Source organism: Takifugu flavidus, chromosome 16, assembly GCF_003711565.1.
Source record: "Takifugu flavidus isolate HTHZ2018 chromosome 16, ASM371156v2, whole genome shotgun sequence".
In the NCBI taxonomy this organism is placed as follows: domain Eukaryota; kingdom Metazoa; phylum Chordata; class Actinopteri; order Tetraodontiformes; family Tetraodontidae; genus Takifugu; species Takifugu flavidus.
The window spans coordinates 8,815,138-8,836,090 of record NC_079535.1 but is presented as its reverse complement, the minus strand read 5'-3'; the positions used below and the strand labels follow the sequence as shown (position 1 = coordinate 8,836,090).

The following is a 20,953-nucleotide window of genomic DNA, read 5'->3' as shown; positions in this document are numbered from 1 at the left end:
TTGAACAAAATAAACAAAGCAAATCTCATAATGCACACAAACAATATTCTTTCAAATATTGAATTTTCATTCAGTTCACAAAAATGATCTCTTTCAGTGTGGTTGGCGGTGGCGTTCTCAGGGTTATTTATTGAAAACATGTGTATGTATTTAATAGAGTAACAAATGGTTAAAAGGGCTACATCAGGTTCATAAATAATTCTGGGGGGTGGAACAGGGTCATAGTTTGACAGAGAACGAGCTGCCACAGGAGCAGCCGTGATCAGCCTGGGGATTCTTCAGCACCTGGAAGGTGGAGCGGATCAGCTCATTGGTGTAATCCACCGTGGCTCCTTTAACAAACTCCAGGCTGTCCTGATCCACGATAATTCCCACCCCTCTCTTCTCAAACACCCTGAATAGAGAGCCCAACAGAGGGAACACCGGCCCTTAACCAATGTGACACACTAATAGGCAAGAGAAAAATTGGTTAATTACTGACATCATCGTCTTACCTGTCATCCTCGGTCTTGTCATCAACAACAGAAAATTTGTACTGGAAACCAGAGCATCCGCCTCCCTCTACGTGTATTCTCAGGTATTCTCCATTTTCCAGGATTTCCTCTAATCTCTGCATCAAAAGATTAAAGGACCAATTTAAATCTGATTAAACCTTTAAATCTTTACACATCCAGCCAGCTGCCACAGTACGAATGTTAACAGGCACACAAAACAACAACCTGTAAACAGTGTCATCTCCACATTAGTTTAATAAAGACAATAACACATTATAAGCGATCATATGATTCCACTAACTTTCACACATGACTCAGTCAGGTGGATTTTATCTTCCGATGGAGGTGACGAATCTAGGCTCTCCTGTGCTGAGGCGCTGCTAAGACGCTGAAACCTCGTTGTTTGAAGGGACAGTGGGGATTGAGGAACCCGGTGGACCTGCAGGTTCCCACTAAGGCTGGTCAGACGGGTCGTTGCCCTGTGAAATGTCGTTTTCGTTAAGATCGCACGAACTTACCACTGATCCTTAATGGCGTAGCATGCTAACTGTACTCTAAAACACATCTAAACGTTTAATTTCCTCTGTATCGGCTATGCCTGTTTTTTATTTTAGACTTAAAAGTAAACCTTCCACAAAATAACTTACCTGACCAGGGCCAATACTTTTGACTTTGAGGCGCTTATCATCGCTCGTCTCAACAAAAACACGAAGTTCTTCTTCGTTGGTGCTCACACGGGCTCGTCCACTGCCTCCTGCTGCCCTCTATTGATCGTTCATATATTTATCGATGGCTTTACGTTTTCCTTTAGTTGGGCGTTACAAGTTTGAAATATTTTCTTTTTTATTAGTCATACGGATAAATCAAGTGCGCAGCAAACACTCTATTATCAACATAAAACAGCTTCCTTATTGACAGTTGCCTATGCCCAATTTGCAACCGGAACTCGATCGGTCCCACATCACTTCAGCGCATGCGCGTTTGGTCATGCTAGTTTCTGTCTTTATATCAAAACGACCAAGACAAAACACGATATAGACGTCAGACAATATTGAAAAAGGTGTTATACAGTTGCAATCAAAGTTTAAAAAGAAGGGAAAAAAATACATGCAATCAAAGCAAAACCAGAAACCTGGCAGAGATCGGGTAGTTTGGATTCCTTCCGGGTATTTAGATATTTTTACCAATAATTTGCTTTTCAGGCACTAGCATTAAACCCCGTCGAAACAAGTCAAACAAAGCAAATAATTACATTCGATTTTGAATTTATTAATTGTGTCATTATAATTATAGCTAGGAAATTATTTTACATTTTTGAGAAGGACAGTTTCTTTCGAGGTATTCCTGACAGACAAGATTTAGGGTGAAGGATCCACTATAAAAAGGTTTACGTCGATCTCGTGATCTACGGAAATAAAGTCAGGGCGGCGCTGGTTCAGACTCATCATATAAAATAGCTCTCAGGGTACAGACTGTCCAGTCTTTAAATTTCAGTACACAGCATAATTTAGAAAACCTTTTCTTTTTGCCACAGTATCCGGTAAGTAACGATGATTTACTTTCCCCTGTCACTCTTCTAATCACTTTTAAATTCTCATTAGTTGGCGAAAAAATGAAATAATGAATCACGTCAAGCACTATTATAAGTTAAGGTCGTTTAATGTTTTACGTGTTGGTGTTTACTTTCTTCATTTGCAGATCAATACGTCAGAAAATATAGAATAATGGACGTCCGGAGTGGTTTGGTCGTTTTGTTGTGTTTAATAGGATTCACCTGTGCCGAGCCAGTGAAATTCGCAGATTGCGGTAAGTTTCCCCTCTGAAACTGTTCATCGAGTTTGTCACAATAAAATAATTTACATGTGCAAAAAATACCAAAACGTGATTGAACATGAACATCTTGTGCTTAATTTAGTGCTTTTCCGTTCTCGATTAAAAACGTCACCCCAGTAAACGGAAATAACAATCAAATCAGATCCCTGTAAAGTATGGGCAGTAAAATATTGTAAAGTAAAATATTGTGCAAGTGGCGCCTGTGTCAGTAGGTTGCACATGGACTTTACAAGATAACGCTAATGCAACCAAAATGCACCTTCCTGTTTTACTTGGTCACAGGGGCAATGATGCCTTTTTCTCTGCAACATGAGTTATAGGAATTTCTCAACGCATCCAATCTTTAGTTGCCAATCACCACCAGCCTAACCAGTACTAACCAGTTGGAGAGAAAATGTGCCTGTACTTATTACATTTTACAGCTTCTCTTTTCTTCTTCAGGGTCTACTTCTGGCAAAGTAGCTGACGTTGACATTGTTCCGTGTCCCACTCAGCCATGCCAGCTACATAAAGGGCAGTCCTACAGTGTCAATGTAACTTTCAGCAGTAGTAAGTGCAACTTTTTAGGAAAATCACACCCTAGTCCCAATTTAAATGTGCACCATGTGTTAACGGTTGATCCCTTTTGTAGCCGTGGAGAGCCAGAAGAGTAAGGCAGTGGTTCATGGTATTGTAGCTGGAATCCCCATACCCTTCCCCATTCCTTTGGAGGATGGCTGCAAGTCTGGAATCAAGTGTCCCATCCACGTCCAGCAGAGCTACCATTATGTCAACTCTCTGCCAGTGAAGACGGAGTATCCAGCTGTAAGCAACAATTGCAACAATCCCTTGATTCTGTGTGTGACCTAATCAAATTCCATGGGTGGAACAGGTTAGCAGATTGAGCACATAGTTCAAACATTTGAAATCTACCATTGTGTGTTCCCTTTTCTTCCTTATATCTGCTGATAACTGAGCTGTTAAGAGTAGCAGTCATCTAATAGCCCACATTCCACCACTGGACGCTGACTCTAAATTAAGACAAATGTTGTGATTCAATCACATCACAGGGTGCTAACAGATGTGCACTACTTCCTCTTTTTCATACCCATTTCTAGACACGAACTTTGTAAAGCACACTTTGCTCACACTCATGTGTCCTCTTTTTAGATTAAGCTGGTCGTCGAATGGGAACTGAAAGATGACAGCCAGAAGGACTTGTTCTGCATCAGGTTTCCAGTTCAGATCGTTGGCTAAATGAGCAACCGTATCAACAGCTTCAGCTTCTTTTTAAAGGGATTCAACTGAGTAAATGCAACAGAGTGTAAAAATCTTATTTTATTCCTTAATCCAAACTGATTTTAAGGTGTGTCTGTGACTAGTTGACTAGGTCTTGCTGCACACCACATCCAAGAATCCAGCTGAAGTGACGGCTGCAGCCTGACAGCTTTGAGTTGTGGATTAACGCGTGAATGTTTGTCAGTCATTCCGCTTCATTACAAATGTCTTACTGGCTGCTGTGTAGTCACACAAGGTTGTTTAAAACTTGTACTACTTCCATTTCTTACACTGCAATAAAACATGGAATTGATGAAAATGTAAGTTCTAATAAAGAAATCTAATTATGTACTTAAATTGCAGGTGTTATCAAAAACTTTCTTATAAAACCTGATATTAACATCCTTGTAAGGTTGAACACAGGCTCAAACGTCTTACATTTGATCATGTGCACTCTTGAGATGAAAAGAAAAGCCTTTGACACATTTGACTTTATTAGTCACAGCAGAGTTCAGCAGAAGTCACACGAGCAGTTTTAAAGTGGGAAACGGTTCAACAGTTTCATCTTCAATGAAAACAACCCACGATTGTTGCTGTTGAACCGGAAACACCTGAATTAGGAGTGAGCTTACTTTGACGTGCAACTCAGCGTTGCCAAGTCCATACTGCACGTTGCCTGGCAACTGACTCCTCCAACAGTAGATCGTAGATGGGCGTCCATTTCAAAGTCAGAGGAAAAGCCCACAAAAACTCAAGTACCACTAAGGATACTACCTTTTTGTACTTTTCTAACCGAAACCTGTCCTTAAGGCAGTGTGTCGCACTAGAAGAATGGAGCTTTAATTCCAGCTAGATTTGATCACTTGGATCACAGCTTTCAGTGCAAGGAATTGGAATCAGTCACACTACTTGCTACTTTCTCACATACTGGGTATAAAAAGGTGCAAGTTCCTCAAACCCTCCAATAACAGATGGAAGCTGGATGATCTTTCAAAAGTTAAGTCAACACTGTTGCCACAGAGCACAAACCACCAATCCTGAGCAGCCACTATAGACTCATGGAATGCTATGGAAGTTAGAGCAAGGCTAAAATAGGATATCATTATATGTCTTATTGTCATGGAGAGTGGGTAACTGGAGGAACAACACAGGAACAGGTTTATATTTGAACTTGGTTATTTTTGGTGAACTCCCCTACATCAATCTCAAGTCTAACTACTTGGTTTGCAGCAGTTTGGTCCATTCTCATTGTCCGTTCTGACCCAGTCTCTCCAAACGTTGAAGCAAGGCATTCCCAAAGGCTTCCCTGTAACCTGGACTCAGCATGTCAAGGAGCGAATACACAGTCTCGTGATACTGGGTGTTCAAATCCTCATTTACTTGATTAAAGGCATAGCCAACCACCTGATGGACAGAATCGGCAGAGATTAGTGTCATAAAGATGCAAAATAAAATTTTAAAAAAAAGAAGAGAAAACCACTGTTGTTCTTACTCGAAGTCCTGCCTCTGTAAGCTCCAGACAAAACCGGTTTCCCTCTCTTGTTTCCACATTAATGTAGGCCACATCTAATGCGCTGTTGAGACTCTGCGACACGTGCATTTGGGAGACGGCAAAGAGTACATCATTGACCACCGCTTCTGCCTCCAGTCTCATGTCTTTGACGTCACCAAGAACAATGGAGTCTTCATCAAATGAAGAGGCGATGGGCTCCTCGGGCTGGCAGTCTATCTCCATCCCCCTGGTAACAAAGACACACAAACCCTGTGAGATCTGGAGATAAAGGGTCGAAGTGCAGAGTTTGCTGTGCATCAGAAAAATGCTAAATCTGATCCATCCATTTGCCTCCTTGGTGAATCAATTTTAAACCACCTAGTGTTGGGCGGTTTGGAATCCCGTCTTGCCAGTTGTGAGATCGGCCATCCTGCTTTGGCACCACGTTGGCCGGCTGCCTTTACACAACAGTCGAGGGTGGAAAAATGCGGTAACCAAGAACTATTTCTTTCGTGCTCCTTTTTTCTGTTGAACAATATTAATCAAATGCACTTTTCAATCACTTTCAAGGAAGTACAAGATGTTCTTCATTATACTTTATACCCACAGTTACTACCCCAAAAGCAAATATAGATCATAATTAATTATTAATGACATTAATCATGGCTGTTTTTCAACGATTCTAAGCGCAGTTAACTTCAAATAATCCCTTTTACATTGAAATAATTTTCCTTCCCATTCTCAGCAGTTAGCTTACAGCACACAATTTAGTGTTGCATTAATGATTGTGTTACATCTAAATGCCACAATCCTACTTCTGTGCTGTCTTAACTTAGACTAATATACAGTGTGAGACTACGATGCTAACACTGCTAATACTACTGGTTCACTTTGGTTAATGCTAGCCCAACAACTAGATAAACTACGATACAGACGTATTCCAGACAGAAAATCGTATCAACAACGTGGCTAAAGCGCACCCATGAAAATATGAGGACATTTTACGTGTGCTTCGGAATAAAAATGTTAGTTTTATTTAGTTTTTTTTCCCCCCTTCTAAATAATAACTGCGTTTATTTTTCTCACCCGTTTGCTGCCTGCGGAAGCTTCCAGATCGCTCGGGAGCTCCCCGAAGAGGCGGCTCGGACGAATGAGCTTCAGCAAACGGAGACAAACGCCAAGCCCGAATGGTTCACCACAGACTGGTTCACCAGAGCCGGATCCCAAGAGGAGTAGCCACTTTCCCCCAGTTTAAGTGCGGTTTGAATAAATGGCTACTTGTACGAGATGGTGACCCACTAACTGTCCGGTGTGTCACGCGAAAAAGCCGCCATGTTGTGACGTCACGGGTTAATCCCGCCCCGGCGCGTGCAGGCTCTGACGGTGCGGAGTCATGAAAGTGTTTGTAAACAACTCAGTTAAAAGGTCATTTGCGAGCTGTATAGAGATGTATTTAAGTGTTGTCTCGCGGCGTTGATCGCAGGTGTTTGCATGCTGCGTTGGTGTGTAGCTGTGTCATCATTTGTCTGTGTATATGTCTTAAGAAAGAGAGAATAACTTGGAAAACGGTGGGTTTTGTGTTAGCTGGCGTGCTAATGAGCGAGGATGTACTGCTGCAAACGCAGCCTGGCGGTAGCCGGCAATGCTAATGTTGCTAACTTGGTGATAGTGGTAGGTTAGTCGGCATTGCTAGCCTCTTGCTGGTCAGCTAGTTAGCTTAAAAACGTACCTTTGTCTGGGCAGAGGGAAAGCGTAGAGGTGGCTGACAGTTCTGTTTAACTCGACTTAGCTTAGCTTAATAACAGTTTCCACATGAGTGTATTTAGCTTGCATTCGTTTGCTTGACAAGATGAGCAATGCATTCTTGCACCAACAATAACATGAAATACCCATTTATTGTCCGATATGCTGTATGTTATTTGGGAACCATTTACTCATTGCATGAATTCAGGAGGCTTGTTTGGGCTGTGATACAACAACAAAAAATGATTCACGTATCATATTACAGAGTGCAATTTTTGTGTGTCATTCAATAGGTGCAGCAAACTGGAGCAAGACCACTTCCCTGATATATCTTTAAGTTTTTACACATCCTCCCAAACGCCCTCAAATCTGGAATATAATGGGTGCTTGAATTTACAGGTTCTTCACATCCTGAAGTCAACAGGATGACACAACAATAACGCTAATTGATAAGCAGCTGCAGCATTCCACTTCCAGAGCTTCGAGCTCCCTTTCTTTTCTCGTGGCCTCTAGACCCTCTAAGTTAAGATGCCTTGGCCTTTTTCTGAGTCCATCAAGAAGCGGGCCTGCAGATATCTCCTGCATAGGTACCTTGGCAACTTTTTGGAAGAGAAACTAAGCTTGGATCAGCTCAGTTTAGATCTCTATCAAGGTACTGGCTCACTTTCGCAGGTGCCGCTTGATAAATGGGTATGTGCATCGCTTTTTTTAAAGAACATTTGATGGATTTTCTTTAAAAATTAAACAGGCTGTAATTTAACACTGGGAAATTTCTTGCATTTTTGGTTTGTTTCTCAGTCGCTGAATGAACTCCTGGAGACAGCAGATGCACCGTTTGAAGTCATTACTGGGTTTATCCAGACCATTTCTTTAACTGTCCCATGGGCAGCGCTTGTGCAGGAAAATTGTGCCCTTGAGGTCAAAGGGTTAGAGATGGTCTTCAGACCAAAACCAAGAGTAGGTAAGAACACAGTCCAGTTTTCTTTTTATTACAGGTCCAAACATATGCACAAGTTACGTCACAGTTGGTCACCTGTCGGTTGTTCCTTCAGCATCTGGCACTGAGCCCATGTGCTGGTCCAGTTTTATGACAAGCAGCATGCAACTGGCCAAAGAATGCCTAAGCCAGAAGCTCACGGATGACCTCGGAGAGAGTTTTCAGCCTTTTGAAGGATTAGAGAAGTTTGCCGAAACAATAGAAACAGGTACACTGTGTGTGTAACCACAACATTCAGTTGTGTTCTCTAACCCACTTATGTGTAAGTAACTATTTCATTTCCTTTCTCTCTGGTCACGCAGTCCTGAGGAGAGTTAAAGTGACATTTTTGGATACAGTTCTCAGAATTGAACACATTCCAGAAAATTCTAAAACTGGAATCGCGCTGGAGATTCGAATTAACAAGTATGTTTTCAGAGTCACTGAGGAAATCCATATTTCCCAACTTACCTTTTTTATGTCAGAATTGAGTAAAAATGTATATATGTGTTATGGTGCTCATATATATCAGAAAATTGCTGAAAGATATGTGTTTTTAATGTGCTGTTTAAATTGCAAGCACAGAAAATTAATGTTGCATTTTATTTTAGTTGCGATAAGGACAGCTTTGTACAAAAGTGGTTAATTCCAGATTGTCTGTGTTTCCAGGACGGTTTACTGTGATGAAACTAACGAGGAGACTTCAGACGTTAACGTGCATCAGCCGACCACGTTTGCCCACAAAAACCTGCAGATGGAAGGCATCACTGTGTTCTGGGACGAGTTCTCCGAGGTGTCCCGCGCTGGCTGTAAATCTTCACCAACTCCCACGGTTGGTCTGACAAAGTCTCATTTCCCAATTACCTAGTGGAAAACACATGTATAATACACATCTTATCCTCAGGAAACCGAACCAAAACTGTCCCCGAGCTGGAATCCTAAAATAATCTGCGAGCCGCATCCCCAGTTCACAGAACCAGTATACTCTGCAGCACCATTTGAAGCTGTGCAGGTCGGGAGCCTTGGTGGGAAAATCGAGATCTCCCTCACTCTGAAGAACAACCTAGCTATGCCCGGAGCAAAGGTATGTGTGCTCTGTTGGTGTATCTGGAACAAGCTAAATTACTGACTCTTTGAAAAAGTTGGAATTATCTGAGCATCTGGTTAAAATGCACAGTTTTTATTTCAGCTGGATGTTGACGGTCACATCGACACACTGTTGATTCTGCTGTCGCCGCGACAAGTTCATCTTCTTTTGGACCTATTCGGAGCCTTTTCCGGTGGAGGTGAGCACTTCTCTGTTAATCAAAATCTTTAATAACCCAATTTTGTATGTGTAAACCTTTGTTTATTCTGCGGGTAAAGGTTCACAAGAATGGAGCAAGGACAGAAAGAGCAGACCCATGCAACAGGAGGACGAGTACCGGCTCCACATGGAGCTGAACCGGTGTCTAAAGAAAGACACCACGGTCACAGGAGTCGACCCTGAAATGTTTGAAAGCCAAACCACAAGAACCGTGTCGAGTCGAGGTGGCAAAAATGATCCTCTGACCTGCAACCAGCCACTGAAATCAGAAGTGATGGCGTCTGTCTTTTTCTGTCCTCTAGACGACGTGTTCTTTTCCATGGCCGACATGGATATGTCTCACAGCCTGTCGTCGCTGCCTCCTCTTGGTGAACCGCCCACAGTCGACTTGGATTTATCTCTTAACAGCAACTACTCTGCTTCTCCTGGAGAATCTCCCTCTGCTAATGCAACAGTAAGTCATTATGTTGTAAATAACTATTGTTGTATGTGATAAAAACATTTCATTTTTTACTATTCTTATGCATTTATTACTACAGAAACACCTGCGTGTCAGCTTTTCTGATAGAGGACATTAAGAAATATTGTTTTTCAAATTTTAATGGAGCCAAATGTGCCTGTTTTTAGGCTCTGTGGGATGATTACATTGATCTACCTCGACACAGAGAGAAGCAGGTTAATGAAAGTCCAATTGTATTGCAAGACTCTCAACTTCATCAAAATGTATTGAGACAAGCGTGTAAGTGTCATTTTTTTTAAACCTTTTTTATTTTAAACACAGTGAATTAAATCTGTGCCTGTATTTTAGCCCACCCTTCCAAACCTCATGGTGATGAGTCTCGACCAGAGCTGCTTTTGAATTTGAAGCTGAGCAGCCTGGCCATCTCGGTCCTCCACATCGACCCGTTGCCACCACCGGATGCAGCTCACAGTCCCCTCGGTCCTATGGCTGCACACTTCTTCCGCACAGTAGGGCCCCAGCATCTTGCCCCAGCGGCTTTCCTTGAGTCTCGAAACATTTTTAACCAGGCCTGCCCCCATGACAATCTCAGGTGCACGTAAAATTTACTGGGGAATTCAGCAGGATGAAAGTCTCATTGATTGTTAACGTGTGTCTGATCTGGGTTTCAATTTGCAGGTTTGTGGCCCAGGGGCTCAAGATCAGCTATGAGCACTGTAAGGGATCCAGTCTGCGGACCTTCAACACCGACGTCTCTCTCAACCAGATGGAGTTTTTAGAGTGCCTGTTTCCATCTGAGGGTTTCAGCAGCGACTCCCAAAGAGGCATTCAGTACACAGAGGTTTGAGTTTCAGACCCAAACTGAACTTAGAGCCCGCACACATCATTGTTATAAAAAGGCTTGGAAGTCGGAGATGGCATAATAACGGTAGGTGCTCTATTTTAAATTGCAGCTCCTGACATTTGACATGGCGAGCCCTGATGTGCCTCTGCAGACCTGCCTTCACCTGCTGTACAAACAGAAAGAGAGGAAAGGCCCTCAGGTAAAAGTCCTCCATTCTATATTTTTACATTCTATAAATAGACCTCAAGTTTTTGTCAAACTGTTTGATAGGTGCTGTATACAGATGTATATGTAAATGTTGTTAACCAATATTTATAAGACTGTTGCACATAAAATGGATGGCGTCCATTTTTTGTAAACTGTTAAGTCACTGACTGCCTGTTCCAGCAGGAAGTGAGTAAATGCAGCAGTTATTATTCTATTATTCAGCCAGGTAGGACAAGCGAGTAGCTACCACACACTGGAACAAGGGGAAATAATCAGTGTGGTTTTTAGGACTTTACTCAATCATTGCATCGCTTCTTTCTCCAGAGCGGTCAGTTTCGACTCAGCACCATTCCCAGGAAAGCAGAAATCCAGGTGGAGCTGGGCCCGGTGCGATGCGAGCTGGACATTAGTATTGTAGACCGTCTCAACTCGTTGCTCCAACCCCAGAAGCTGGCCGCCACAGAGCTGATGGCGTCTCACCTGTACACATCCTATAATAAACACGTCAGCCTGGTATGAATGAATGACTGCAAATTTCCTCTCTAAAATGAAGGAAATGTAACATGAAATGTGAATCTCTCGCATGTGTTTTGTAGTCTAAACATCTCCTCGAATTCACTCCACAGCATAAAGCCTTTACAGAGGTTTTTCTGGATGACAGTCACACTCCCAGCAACTGTCACGTGTCATTGACTGTAAACGCGCCGGTGCTGGGCCTCGCTCTCCGCTTCCCTATTCCTGACCTGCGCTCAGATCAGGAACGGGGCCCCTGGTTTAAGAAGTCCCTGCAGAAGGAAGTCCTCTTTCTGGAACTGGAAGATCTGGAAGTCAAAACAGAATTCATGGCTGGCAACTCACCTGATCAAACTAAGTTGGAGCTCACATTCAGGGAGCTCATTGGTAAGTAATCTCAATAAAATTTGAAATTCCAACTGTGAAACTCTTCTCGAACTGCTTTCACTGTTTTTGTGTTGGACAGGAAAATTTCAAGAGGAGACTAACCACCCAGCCGTCCGCTTCCTCCGAGTGTCTCACACCATGGACGGAGACATGACAACGTCAGAAAGTGTTAAATTTGACTGGCCGAGGTAACTCCGCTAACCAACCAAAGCTGATCTGTCCAACCAGGATCTGCCTTGATACAGTGTTAAAACTGTGTGAGCAGGGTCGTGCTGAAGATGAACCCCACTGCAGTGCACTCGATACTTGAGCGGGTGCAGGCCGAAGATGATGAGGGGGTAGAGGACCATTCACTCGAAGAGGAAGAGGAGGAGGGCGCTGCACATTCACTGAAGGACGTGTGTGACTTTGGTAAAGCAGAGCCCTCTCCGTTTTCATCGCGAAGGGTCATGTACGAAAATGAGGAGGTAAGTTATAGTTATGGTGGACATCAAATGACGTCAGCGGTTGAAGCTCAAACTGTTTCCGCATGGTGCATGTTTGCATTCAGGCGTGAGGGAATTTCTGAACAGATGGTGGTTTGCATACCTAACCCTCCCGAGAGAGCAGGCGGTGATGATGTACTCGGTGTCTTTATTGTTTCCATTGCAGATGGTCATTCCGGGTGACGTCACTGAGATGACGGAATTCCAGGAGAAGACCATGAGCAACTCAAGGTTCATTGTTGAGTTGTGTCTCCCCAATGTGCAGTTATCCTTCCCCAGCAAAGCATTTTATGAAACACTGCACAACAGGTACAAACGCCTAAAGATTTCTATATTCATTAATTACTTTCATTTTGAGATTTAGAGCGGGCCATTAAAAAGCCTTATTCTATATATTTTAGGATAAATAACGATTTGCTGCTTTGGGAGCCGACTGCTCCATCTCCCGTGGAGACGGTGGAAAACATCCCTTATGGAGTTGGCCTCTCTGTCGCCAGTCAGTTGATCAACACTTACTCCAAAGACAGCTTTAGTCAGTTTCGCTCCTCTGGTCCTGATGGTGAGCTGACAGACATCAGACATCACAGCACCGTTGCAGTTTAAATCTTACTGGCCTGTCGTATTTTCAGATGAGACCAGCGGGTCAGATGAAGAAACCATGCATTATTACATTCCTGCTTCAGACCCAAGCCTCCAGTCTCGCAAGAAGAAAAAGCCCAAAGCCCAAAGCAAGACCTCCCAGAGCCTATTTTCTGTCATCGTCAGTGTCAATCACGGCCTGATCGCGCTACAAGCTAATGCTATGGTAAACGCTCACTGATTTTTCCAGCTTGGCCCAATGTAAAATGCTTTGTGAACGGATTGGGTTTAGTTTCTGTTGTTGCTTTCTTTCAGAAGGACAAAACTGTATTGAAAAACAAACATGGTGAATTCTGGCTGGAGGTAAAGAATGGCGTGTTGTTCAGTGTCATGCAGCACGAGGGCTACAAAGATCAACATTACATCTGTTTCCACACCAGCAGTGTTTGCATGTATCACCAAGGTATTTAACCCCAGTATTAACACAACTTCAATATTGTATGGTATTGTCATACAGCTAGATTGTGACGTCATTATTTGTTTTTTGTTTTTTTTTAACATTTTTTATTGATCTCTCACTTTGTTCAACTAATCAGGACTTGTGGATGGAGGCCTTTCCGTCTTGGACGTCAATTTGCCGTCCAGGACACATCCTCACTGGTTAGATCCAACTATCTACCAATCAGAGACTTCCCCCGAGAGATCTTCAACGCCCTCAGAGTGCATCGGCCTGGAGGCTCGGAGCATGGTGTCCGTGGCCGTCAAAGTATCATCACCGAACCCAGAGCACAACATCAAGGTAGAGACTCCTATCACCTGCTGGCTAAATGTTTTAGTCCATTTTGGCAATAACCTTTTAGGCCTCCTGTACATCAGCACAACACCAACACAGGTCTCGAGGTAACCTCGTTCTCCTTTACAAAAGTAGTTTACATAAACTACTGATGCAGTATCTGACAGCCACATTTGATATAATCTTGCATGTTTGTCTTTGATCCATAGCATTACGTTATCTCTGTCATTCATGTAGTAAACACAGCACTGAAGGACTTCCAAGGGAAAAAAAATCACATGAGACACGTTTTGAGCCCCTGCCATTACAACCTAACAGTAACTGCTGATTATTGGTTTATATAACCTAAGTTTAAAACTGCAACATATTCTTAAAGCTGGCTGATGGCTGGCTGGTCCAAAAACTATTTAGCACTTGTAGCAGTTAAAATATGAGATTTTGTGGGAACTTAATCTACATATTTTTGTATTTAACTACTGAAAATTCCGTCACATTGCCAAGAGGGTTTTCTTCTGGAGGAATCATTGTCTTATGGCCATTTGCCTCTCATTTGTTTTGTCAACACACTTGACGCCTTTTAATTTCTATTGGTCAGCATCTGGTTCTTCACATCTTTTCCTTGTAAAATCTGCACCGGCATTGAACTTCACGTCCACATCAAGATCACCCGCAGGCTGGTTCTTTGTGTATTTTCTGCCTGAATAGTCAGTTGGAAACTGTCCGCTGTTATCTGCTTCTGTCCTTCTCTTCCTCTTCCTCCCTGAACCTCATTTTAGATGATCCAGTAGATGTATATGGTATTTCTAACTCCTCCTCATCAGAGTCCTTTTCCAAGGAGTCTTCTTTGTCAGAGTCCTCAGTACTGCAGTCCTCCCCATAGGTTTCTGCATCTTCTGGCGGTTCTAAAATCTCATACCCGTCATCTACGTTATCCCCAAACCACAGAAGCTCCTCACCTGAGTCAGCGTTCATTACATTTAGGTCTCGTCCATCAGTCTTGTCCATCAAAACAGTCTCAAGTTGTCTATTTGAAAGAAAAGAATTGCACCTTGTCACGAAACAGAAACAAAAAAAATGAGGCATTGTTGTTTGTGAGGAGGCACCATGAGTAGCTGCAGTGGACACGGAGAAAAGATGAAGACCGATGATGATGCTAGGTCCATAGTTAACCATTGCGTTCCCGACAGGACCATCTCTAGGAATGTTGTTGGAGTGCCGTTTAGACATCGTTTTAACCTCCATTGACACACTGTTATCCTCTCACCAATCTACAAAGCGCTTTATTTCCGTGCTCTCTGTTGTACAGACCATCCGTTAGGTTAACAATACTTAAGCTAGAAGTTCTGTTTGTTTGTGTTGTTGCTCAGCGCGGAGGGATATGTCACAACGGCACAACTGACATGCGCAGTATAGCACGAATAACAACCAATCAGATTGCTTGAATTCACCTTTCCGTTTTATAATGTGCTACAGGCGCCATCTGCTGTGGAGAAAGTGTTAGAGGAAAATATGGCTTTTTGTGTTTGCTCCTCATAACAGGGATGGAAAAGCCCCACGTGTACAGTTTAAACCAAGTATATGTACCTCCGGGTTATGTGACAGCCAGCATTTACGACTGAGCAAAATAACTCAGAAAGTTCTAAAATGATTTCAATCACATTTTCAGCACGTGTTGATAATTGGCCAAGCAATAGATGACTGATTTTTGGTGATGTTCGGGTTTCCGGAGGGGCTTGACCTTTGCCAATGGACATTGATCATAAAGCAACCGTCAATGTTATGAAACCTTGTATAACTAAAGCGAGTGCTGTATAAATGCTATAGTGTGGGTGGAAATCACAATACGTGGGAAAATGACCTGCTTGGTGAAAATCTGCTCTCTACCAGTGTTTTTTTTTTCCGGTTGGTCATACTATTATTACTATACTATTATTTTACAGTCCCAAAGAGCTGAACAGTGAAAGTGCAGGATTTCCTCTGAGATGATGAAGTTCAGCTGCCACAAGCTCACAATTCTACCACTTTAAATAAGTCCCAGCATATTTAGTATGCTTTTAGTGTCACCATTTTAATGGGCACATGATCCCATGTGAATAAAGGCTTTTCATTCTGCTCTAATATTTAGTTTTCTTGTGTCACAGTAGTTACATTTTTCTGTTCTCATTATTCTATTGTAAGACAGAAAGTACATGCATGAGAGGGTGAATGATACCACAGAGCAGTTGTACATATAATAAACACAATAAAAAACAATTTCTCATTTCACAATGATGAGGCTACAGCTACAAGGTTAGCTGTAGGTTTGGAGATATTTGGTCAACTCAGATGCAGAACAGACATTTTTTTTCTTGTCATCAGTCTTTCCAAGGGAGGGTCTATATAAGAAAATTTAAAAAAAAACTCTCTGGGAAAGGACTCAGTGATGATGATTTTTTTAAATACAGGAAATTCTTATTGCTGTTGGAGTGAGAGGAGCCACCCTGCAGCATAAAATGGCCCCTCCTTGCACGGGTTGGTATGATCAGGTAGGCCTAAATGACTGTTTTAATTCTCTGTGGCCATTAAGTAAATGTTCCTGTGGCGTATTACTGACAGTTCTCTGTGCCACAGATTGTTGACTTTCTGAATATCACCAATGAGCCAGTGTTGGGATACGCCCCTCCCACCTCGGTCTCCACCCTACACTTACACCTGTGGAGCTGTTCTCTTGACTACAGGTAAAGTAGGCGTCTCTTTGATAGCCCTCTTTAATCCTTAAGGATTCTAATGTAGCATCTGTTCTTTCTGTTGCAGACCCCTTTATCTGCCACTCAGATCACTGTTGGTTGTAGAGACCTTTAGTATCTCCAGCAGTGTGTCTTTAGATCACTCTTCCTCATCACTCAGGTATGTAGGGGCTCTTGATCTGACATGTAGAGCGGCATCTTAAATGGTTACCTTGTACGGTGGCTTTTATCTGTTATATCATGCAGGATCATATTGGATGAGGCTGCCGTGTTCCTGTCAGACAGGGCCAATGCCGTCTCTGTCAATCTGGCACGTGGTACGTGAGCAACGACCATGATTGAAGAGAAATGAACAGAACTTTGACCCATTTTCTTTACTTTGTCACAGACTATGTGCAAGTGGTGGACATGGGAACTCTGGAGCTCAGGATCACAGCTGCCAAACCTGGAGCTGACGGAAAGCTGGTAAAAGCCATCTTCGGATCACATGTGTGAAATGTTAAGTCAGGAAAATTGAAAAGTAATCTATTACATTTTGTGTGGATGATAGAAAGAGCCAAGGTTCGAACTGCGCTGCTCCAGCGACATTATTCACATCAGAACCTGTTCGGACTCCTGTGCTGCCCTCATGAACCTTATTCAGTATGTCGCCAGCTATGGAGACTTACTGCCCCCAGCAGAACCAGAGCCCAAACACAGCAGCACCTCACAGAGGACCAAGGTCAGCAGTGACACCAACACAGGCTTGTGTTACAATACTTAACGAAGGTGACACGTATTTGAATATATGTTGGTCAGGTTGAATTTCCAAGTCGGGTCACACCTCAGACGTCGTTTCTGGCTGATATCGAGCAGCAGATGTTGCAGGATTTGATGAGCGAAGCGATGGAGGAGACAGAAGGCCAGCATTCATCAGGGCTGCAGCAGAATGGTGAAGACTTCACACAGTTTCAGCATTGGATGAAACGCCTCCTCTTACACCATTTTGTCCATGTCCACAGGCGCACGAGAAGAACACTGTCAAGATCACGATCCACCCCGCTCAGACCTGTTCTTGTTCCCGGATGAGAGCGGAAATCTTAACCAAGATTTAAGCCCCACTTGTCCCGTCCTTCACTCTCCTCTCATCACCCCTGTTCCCAATCTGGCCCAAGAGGCTGATGACTTTTGTATCCTGGAGACACCCGGCTTCAGACGAGAGGTCAGGACGGTCACAGTTATGGATTCACAACAAAGAGAGTTAAAGTATATGTTGTCTTATTTGTCTTTTACAGGATCTTGATCAGGAACCAGTGGTAAAGCGGCTTACTTCAGATCCTGTGGTCATTAAAGATGACCATTTCAGCCAGCCCTTGTGTGGGAGTGACTCAAGCCACGGAGCCCTGAACTTTCCCATCCCAGAGGTGCGCTACCTCATCAAGGAGATCTCTGTCATCTGGCACCTCTACGGTGGGAAAGACTTTGGGAGCACAACGTTAACAGCATCTCCTTCTAGAAGTTGGGGGTGAGCCAATAGCTGTTCAGATGTGCCTGCACAATTAAATAAGCTCTAAAGTGGAAAAGGTGTTTTTTTCTTTTCATTTTTGTTACATTTCAGTTCTACACCTCATAGCTCCCCCTCCCAGACTCCGGTCCGACAATCCAAGAGTTCAAGCCGTTCTGGGGGAGGGAGAGGAAGGAAGACTGATGTGTTGGTGGAGATACAGCTCAGCAAGGTAAAGGTCTTCATATGGAACAAATGTTCGGAATCGCGATGTTACAATCACTCCGTACCGTCTTCAGTGCTGATCGCGTTCTCTTTTCACCCGTTTAAGGTGCGGTTTCAGCACGATGTGTACCCGCAGGCTCAGGGGGCTTCTGGGCCGACAGTGGATCAGCCGGTGTCTCGACAGGTGTTTGTGGTCCAGGACTTGGAGATTCGAGACAGACTAGCTGCCTCACAGATGAATAAGTTCCTTTACTTGTATTCGAGCAAGGAAATGCCCAGAAAAGCTCATTCAAATATGGTGAGAAAGGCATCACGCTGGTATTAACCCAGCCCAGTGTCGGCACGCTGTAAACTCCTGGGCACGTTTGTTTTGTTTCCTTTCTTAGTTGACAGTTAAGGCTCTCCACATGTGTCCGGAGTCCAGCCAGGCTCCACAGGAATGCTGCTTGCGTGTTTCACTCACGCCCCTTCGCCTCAATATTGATCAGGTAAAGATTTTTCTGCTGCATCAAACATGAGCAACTCATTTTCCTGTTTTTCAAATAACAGAGTGGTTTCCTTTTTTTGGTGGGGGGGTTCTTTGAAGGATGCACTGTTTTTCTTGAAGGACTTCTTTACCAGTCTTGCTACAGAGGTGGAGTTTTTCTCATCGCCATCACAAGAAGGTTAAATACACTGTCACATTACTATAGATGTCAAACTTTATCTTTGATTCCTAACTTGTTTTTACTTGTTTCCCAGCCATCTGTGTTCCTATTAAAAAAGCAGCCACCCCAGAGATCTCTTGTAGCTTCTCCAAACACGGCAGCAGCAGCCGCGACCCAGCCCCAATCATCTCGCTGCCCACTCAGAGAGGTTTGAATCACAATGGCTTCTCCAGCAGGGAGGAAATGGCTGACAGTGAATCTTCTGCACCCTCGTTCACAGACCAGCCCATATTCTTTAGGTGGGTGTTATTAAAAACCCTGTCCAATTAGTGGCTTGTCTGCATCTAAAAAAACTGCTTATGTCCTCACAGGGAGTTCAGATTTACCTCTGAGGTTCCAATTCGTCTGGATTACCATGGAAAACACGTGTCGATGGAGCAGGTACAGGGTCCAAGAGGGATAATCGGTGTAGACGTTCCACCTTCTTTTAGTTCTCTATCATAAATATGTGTGTGTTTGCTCTGTTGCAGGGGACCTTTGCTGGAATAATTATGGGATTGACACAACTTAACTGCTCAGAGTTGAAATTGAGGCGCTTGTGCTACAGACAAGGGTTTGTTTATCTCAGTAATTAGATAACTGACGGCATAATGAGAACGTCTGCATAACACAATTACTCCTCGCTACAAACTAACGCTTGGTAATCTTTGCAATCCCTTAGATTATTAGGTGTGGATAAGTTGTTTTCCTATGCAATCAACGAATGGCTTACTGACATAAAGAAGAATCAGCTTCCGGGGCTGTTGGGTGGTGTGGGGCCTATTCACTCACTGGTCCAGTTGGGTGAGAGCAACACGGGATTTTAGCAAATTCCCAATATATGTGGTAAATGTATTATTAACATTGAAACTTCTGTCTCATGAATGATTGATCTGTTCAGTTCAGGGATTCAGGGATTTGGTCTGGCTCCCCATCGAGCAGTACAGAAAAGACGGTCGGATTGTTCGTGGTTTTCAGAGGGGCACTGCCTCTTTCGGCACGTCGACAGCCATGGCCGCCCTGGAGCTCACCAACAGGATGGTGCGGACCATCCAGGTAGGCTCACCTTTCCACCCTGAACAATAAAGTCTGGGTTCCCTCCAGTTGATCATTTCTTACGGCTGCGTAACATCTCAGGCAGCAGCAGAGACAGCCTACGACATGGTGTCTCCAGTCCCTGATGAGAGAGACACAAAGAGGGTAAAACGGTACATCCCTTACGGACTGGCTCATCAGCCCGTCGACCTGAGAGAGGGCGTGGCCAAAGCTTACACAGTAGTAAAAGAGGTAAATTGCTTTTGAATTGCTCACAAAAACAAGAGCTGATTGTTAAAATGTGGCGGTTTTACATCGACAGGGCATTACAGACACGGCACTGACCATCTATGACACAGCCACCAGGGAGCACGAACAGCGCGGGATGACAGGGGCAGTGGGCGGAGTTCTCCGCCAGCTGCCGCCAGCTGTGGTCAAGCCGCTCATCGTGGCCACTGAGGCCACCTCTAATGTCTTAGGTGGAATGAGGAACCAGATTCACCCTGACGCAAGGCAGGAAGAGTCACAGAAGTGGAGGCAGGGCGAAGAGTAACTCGGATTTTTCATGTAGAGCTCCAGGACAGAACCAACATCCATCAAAGGTATATGATCTGACACATGCAAATCCAGGCGGACATGAGATCCTCTGATTCTGGCATTTAGCTTGTATCAGCTTTCCAGAACCCTCCTGGTGCCTTCAGTTATGAGCATTGTCCAACTGCACATCGAATCAAAGAGGTTTGAGGCCAGCGATGTGCACAAGTATAGTTCATGGAAACAATAGATGAAAACTCTAATTAAACAGAAACATTTATCTCATCCTCAGATGGTTTACAGGTTGTGTTGCTTTTTCTTTGCCCTGTAAAAAAAACAAACACTGATGACAGTAGCTGTAATTATGATTTTTAATTTATACAAGATGCTTTGTATTGTACGGTCTGGTTATTTTCTGTAAATAAAGGCGGACTTGTATCATTTCACATACACAGGAACAAATCCAGTCATTGTCAGCATCTTTAATCAGCTCATGAATGACCTACTTTATGAAACAAATAATAGATGGGGACATTTCACAAATTTCTTTTGGAGCTTTAATCAGTGATGTCTCTTATTTTGCTGCTTTTAAATGTAGGAGCTGTGTTCACTGTTGAATCAGCTAGTCAACTTTAGTGACCCAGTCACCGTTCAGATATCCTGCACATTGACCTTTTGTGTGATATGTGTCAGACTTTTGATCTGTAAGTTTACTGTTCATGTGGATGGTTTTGTCTTTCCTGTACATAAATGTACATTTGATTGATGAATTTGTATTGAAAAGCATGAAAGGGAAAATAAATGGTTGAATAAACCAAAGCAAAACTTAATAACTGTCTGTTTATAGGATGGACTGTTGCATTTCTGTAAAGGATCGATGCCATGAGACCCAAAC

At 43.3% G+C, this 20,953-nt stretch overlaps 4 protein-coding genes and 1 long non-coding RNA gene across 8 annotated transcripts; 2 read left to right on the top strand and 3 right to left on the bottom strand.

The window, feature by feature from the left end:
- Nucleotides 1-102: 102 nt before the first annotated feature.
- isca2 (iron-sulfur cluster assembly 2) lies at nt 103-1,583 on the bottom strand. Its single transcript, XM_057059238.1, has 4 exons — nt 1,142-1,583; nt 796-973; nt 495-610; nt 103-394 (listed from the first exon to the last, which is right to left on the bottom strand). Exons 1-4 carry the CDS (start codon nt 1,180-1,182, stop codon nt 220-222), a joined length of 510 nt encoding a protein of 169 aa, XP_056915218.1. The 5' UTR covers nt 1,183-1,583; the 3' UTR covers nt 103-219.
- A 292-nt stretch (nt 1,584-1,875) lies between these two features.
- LOC130540235 (NPC intracellular cholesterol transporter 2-like) lies at nt 1,876-3,941 on the top strand. Its single transcript, XM_057059242.1, has 5 exons — nt 1,876-2,034; nt 2,193-2,300; nt 2,769-2,876; nt 2,959-3,131; nt 3,477-3,941. Exons 2-5 carry the CDS (start codon nt 2,219-2,221, stop codon nt 3,561-3,563), a joined length of 450 nt encoding a protein of 149 aa, XP_056915222.1. The 5' UTR covers nt 1,876-2,034; nt 2,193-2,218; the 3' UTR covers nt 3,564-3,941.
- A 119-nt stretch (nt 3,942-4,060) lies between these two features.
- On the bottom strand, nt 4,061-6,412 carry gskip (gsk3b interacting protein). Of its 3 annotated transcripts, none has more exons than XM_057059244.1 (4): nt 6,163-6,390; nt 5,428-5,601; nt 5,077-5,323; nt 4,061-4,988 (listed from the first exon to the last, which is right to left on the bottom strand). In XM_057059244.1, exons 3-4 carry the CDS (start codon nt 5,317-5,319, stop codon nt 4,830-4,832), a joined length of 402 nt encoding a protein of 133 aa, XP_056915224.1. In that variant the 5' UTR covers nt 5,320-5,323; nt 5,428-5,601; nt 6,163-6,390; the 3' UTR covers nt 4,061-4,829. The 3 variants fall into 3 exon arrangements, with proteins under 3 accessions (XP_056915224.1, XP_056915225.1, XP_056915223.1); XM_057059245.1 differs by having other exon boundaries at nt 5,455-5,601; XM_057059243.1 differs by lacking the exon at nt 5,428-5,601 and having other exon boundaries at nt 6,163-6,412.
- LOC130540218 (autophagy-related protein 2 homolog B-like) lies at nt 6,227-20,883 on the top strand. 2 transcript variants are annotated; one of them, XM_057059207.1, is made up of 43 exons: nt 6,227-6,501; nt 7,113-7,509; nt 7,618-7,780; nt 7,872-8,024; nt 8,119-8,221; nt 8,465-8,627; nt 8,700-8,879; nt 8,985-9,081; nt 9,161-9,325; nt 9,404-9,555; nt 9,729-9,840; nt 9,910-10,153; nt 10,240-10,402; nt 10,515-10,604; nt 10,937-11,125; nt 11,239-11,512; nt 11,592-11,700; nt 11,778-11,979; nt 12,164-12,306; nt 12,399-12,556; nt 12,627-12,802; nt 12,892-13,039; nt 13,173-13,375; nt 15,814-15,894; nt 15,980-16,086; nt 16,163-16,255; nt 16,342-16,412; nt 16,484-16,560; nt 16,646-16,816; nt 16,894-17,026; nt 17,097-17,296; nt 17,370-17,599; nt 17,693-17,810; nt 17,910-18,101; nt 18,190-18,291; nt 18,390-18,468; nt 18,545-18,749; nt 18,822-18,891; nt 18,981-19,063; nt 19,172-19,293; nt 19,391-19,545; nt 19,627-19,776; nt 19,847-20,883. In XM_057059207.1, exons 2-43 carry the CDS (start codon nt 7,348-7,350, stop codon nt 20,075-20,077), a joined length of 6,219 nt encoding a protein of 2,072 aa, XP_056915187.1. In that variant the 5' UTR covers nt 6,227-6,501; nt 7,113-7,347; the 3' UTR covers nt 20,078-20,883. The 2 variants fall into 2 exon arrangements, with proteins under 2 accessions (XP_056915187.1, XP_056915188.1); XM_057059208.1 differs by lacking the exon at nt 6,227-6,501 and adding an exon at nt 6,621-6,644.
- LOC130540238 (uncharacterized) lies at nt 8,385-14,771 on the bottom strand. Its single transcript, XR_008954337.1, has 3 exons — nt 14,473-14,771; nt 9,348-14,393; nt 8,385-8,659 (listed from the first exon to the last, which is right to left on the bottom strand). It is a non-coding gene; the product is annotated as an uncharacterized LOC130540238 (long non-coding RNA).
- Nucleotides 20,884-20,953: the final 70 nt, after the last annotated feature.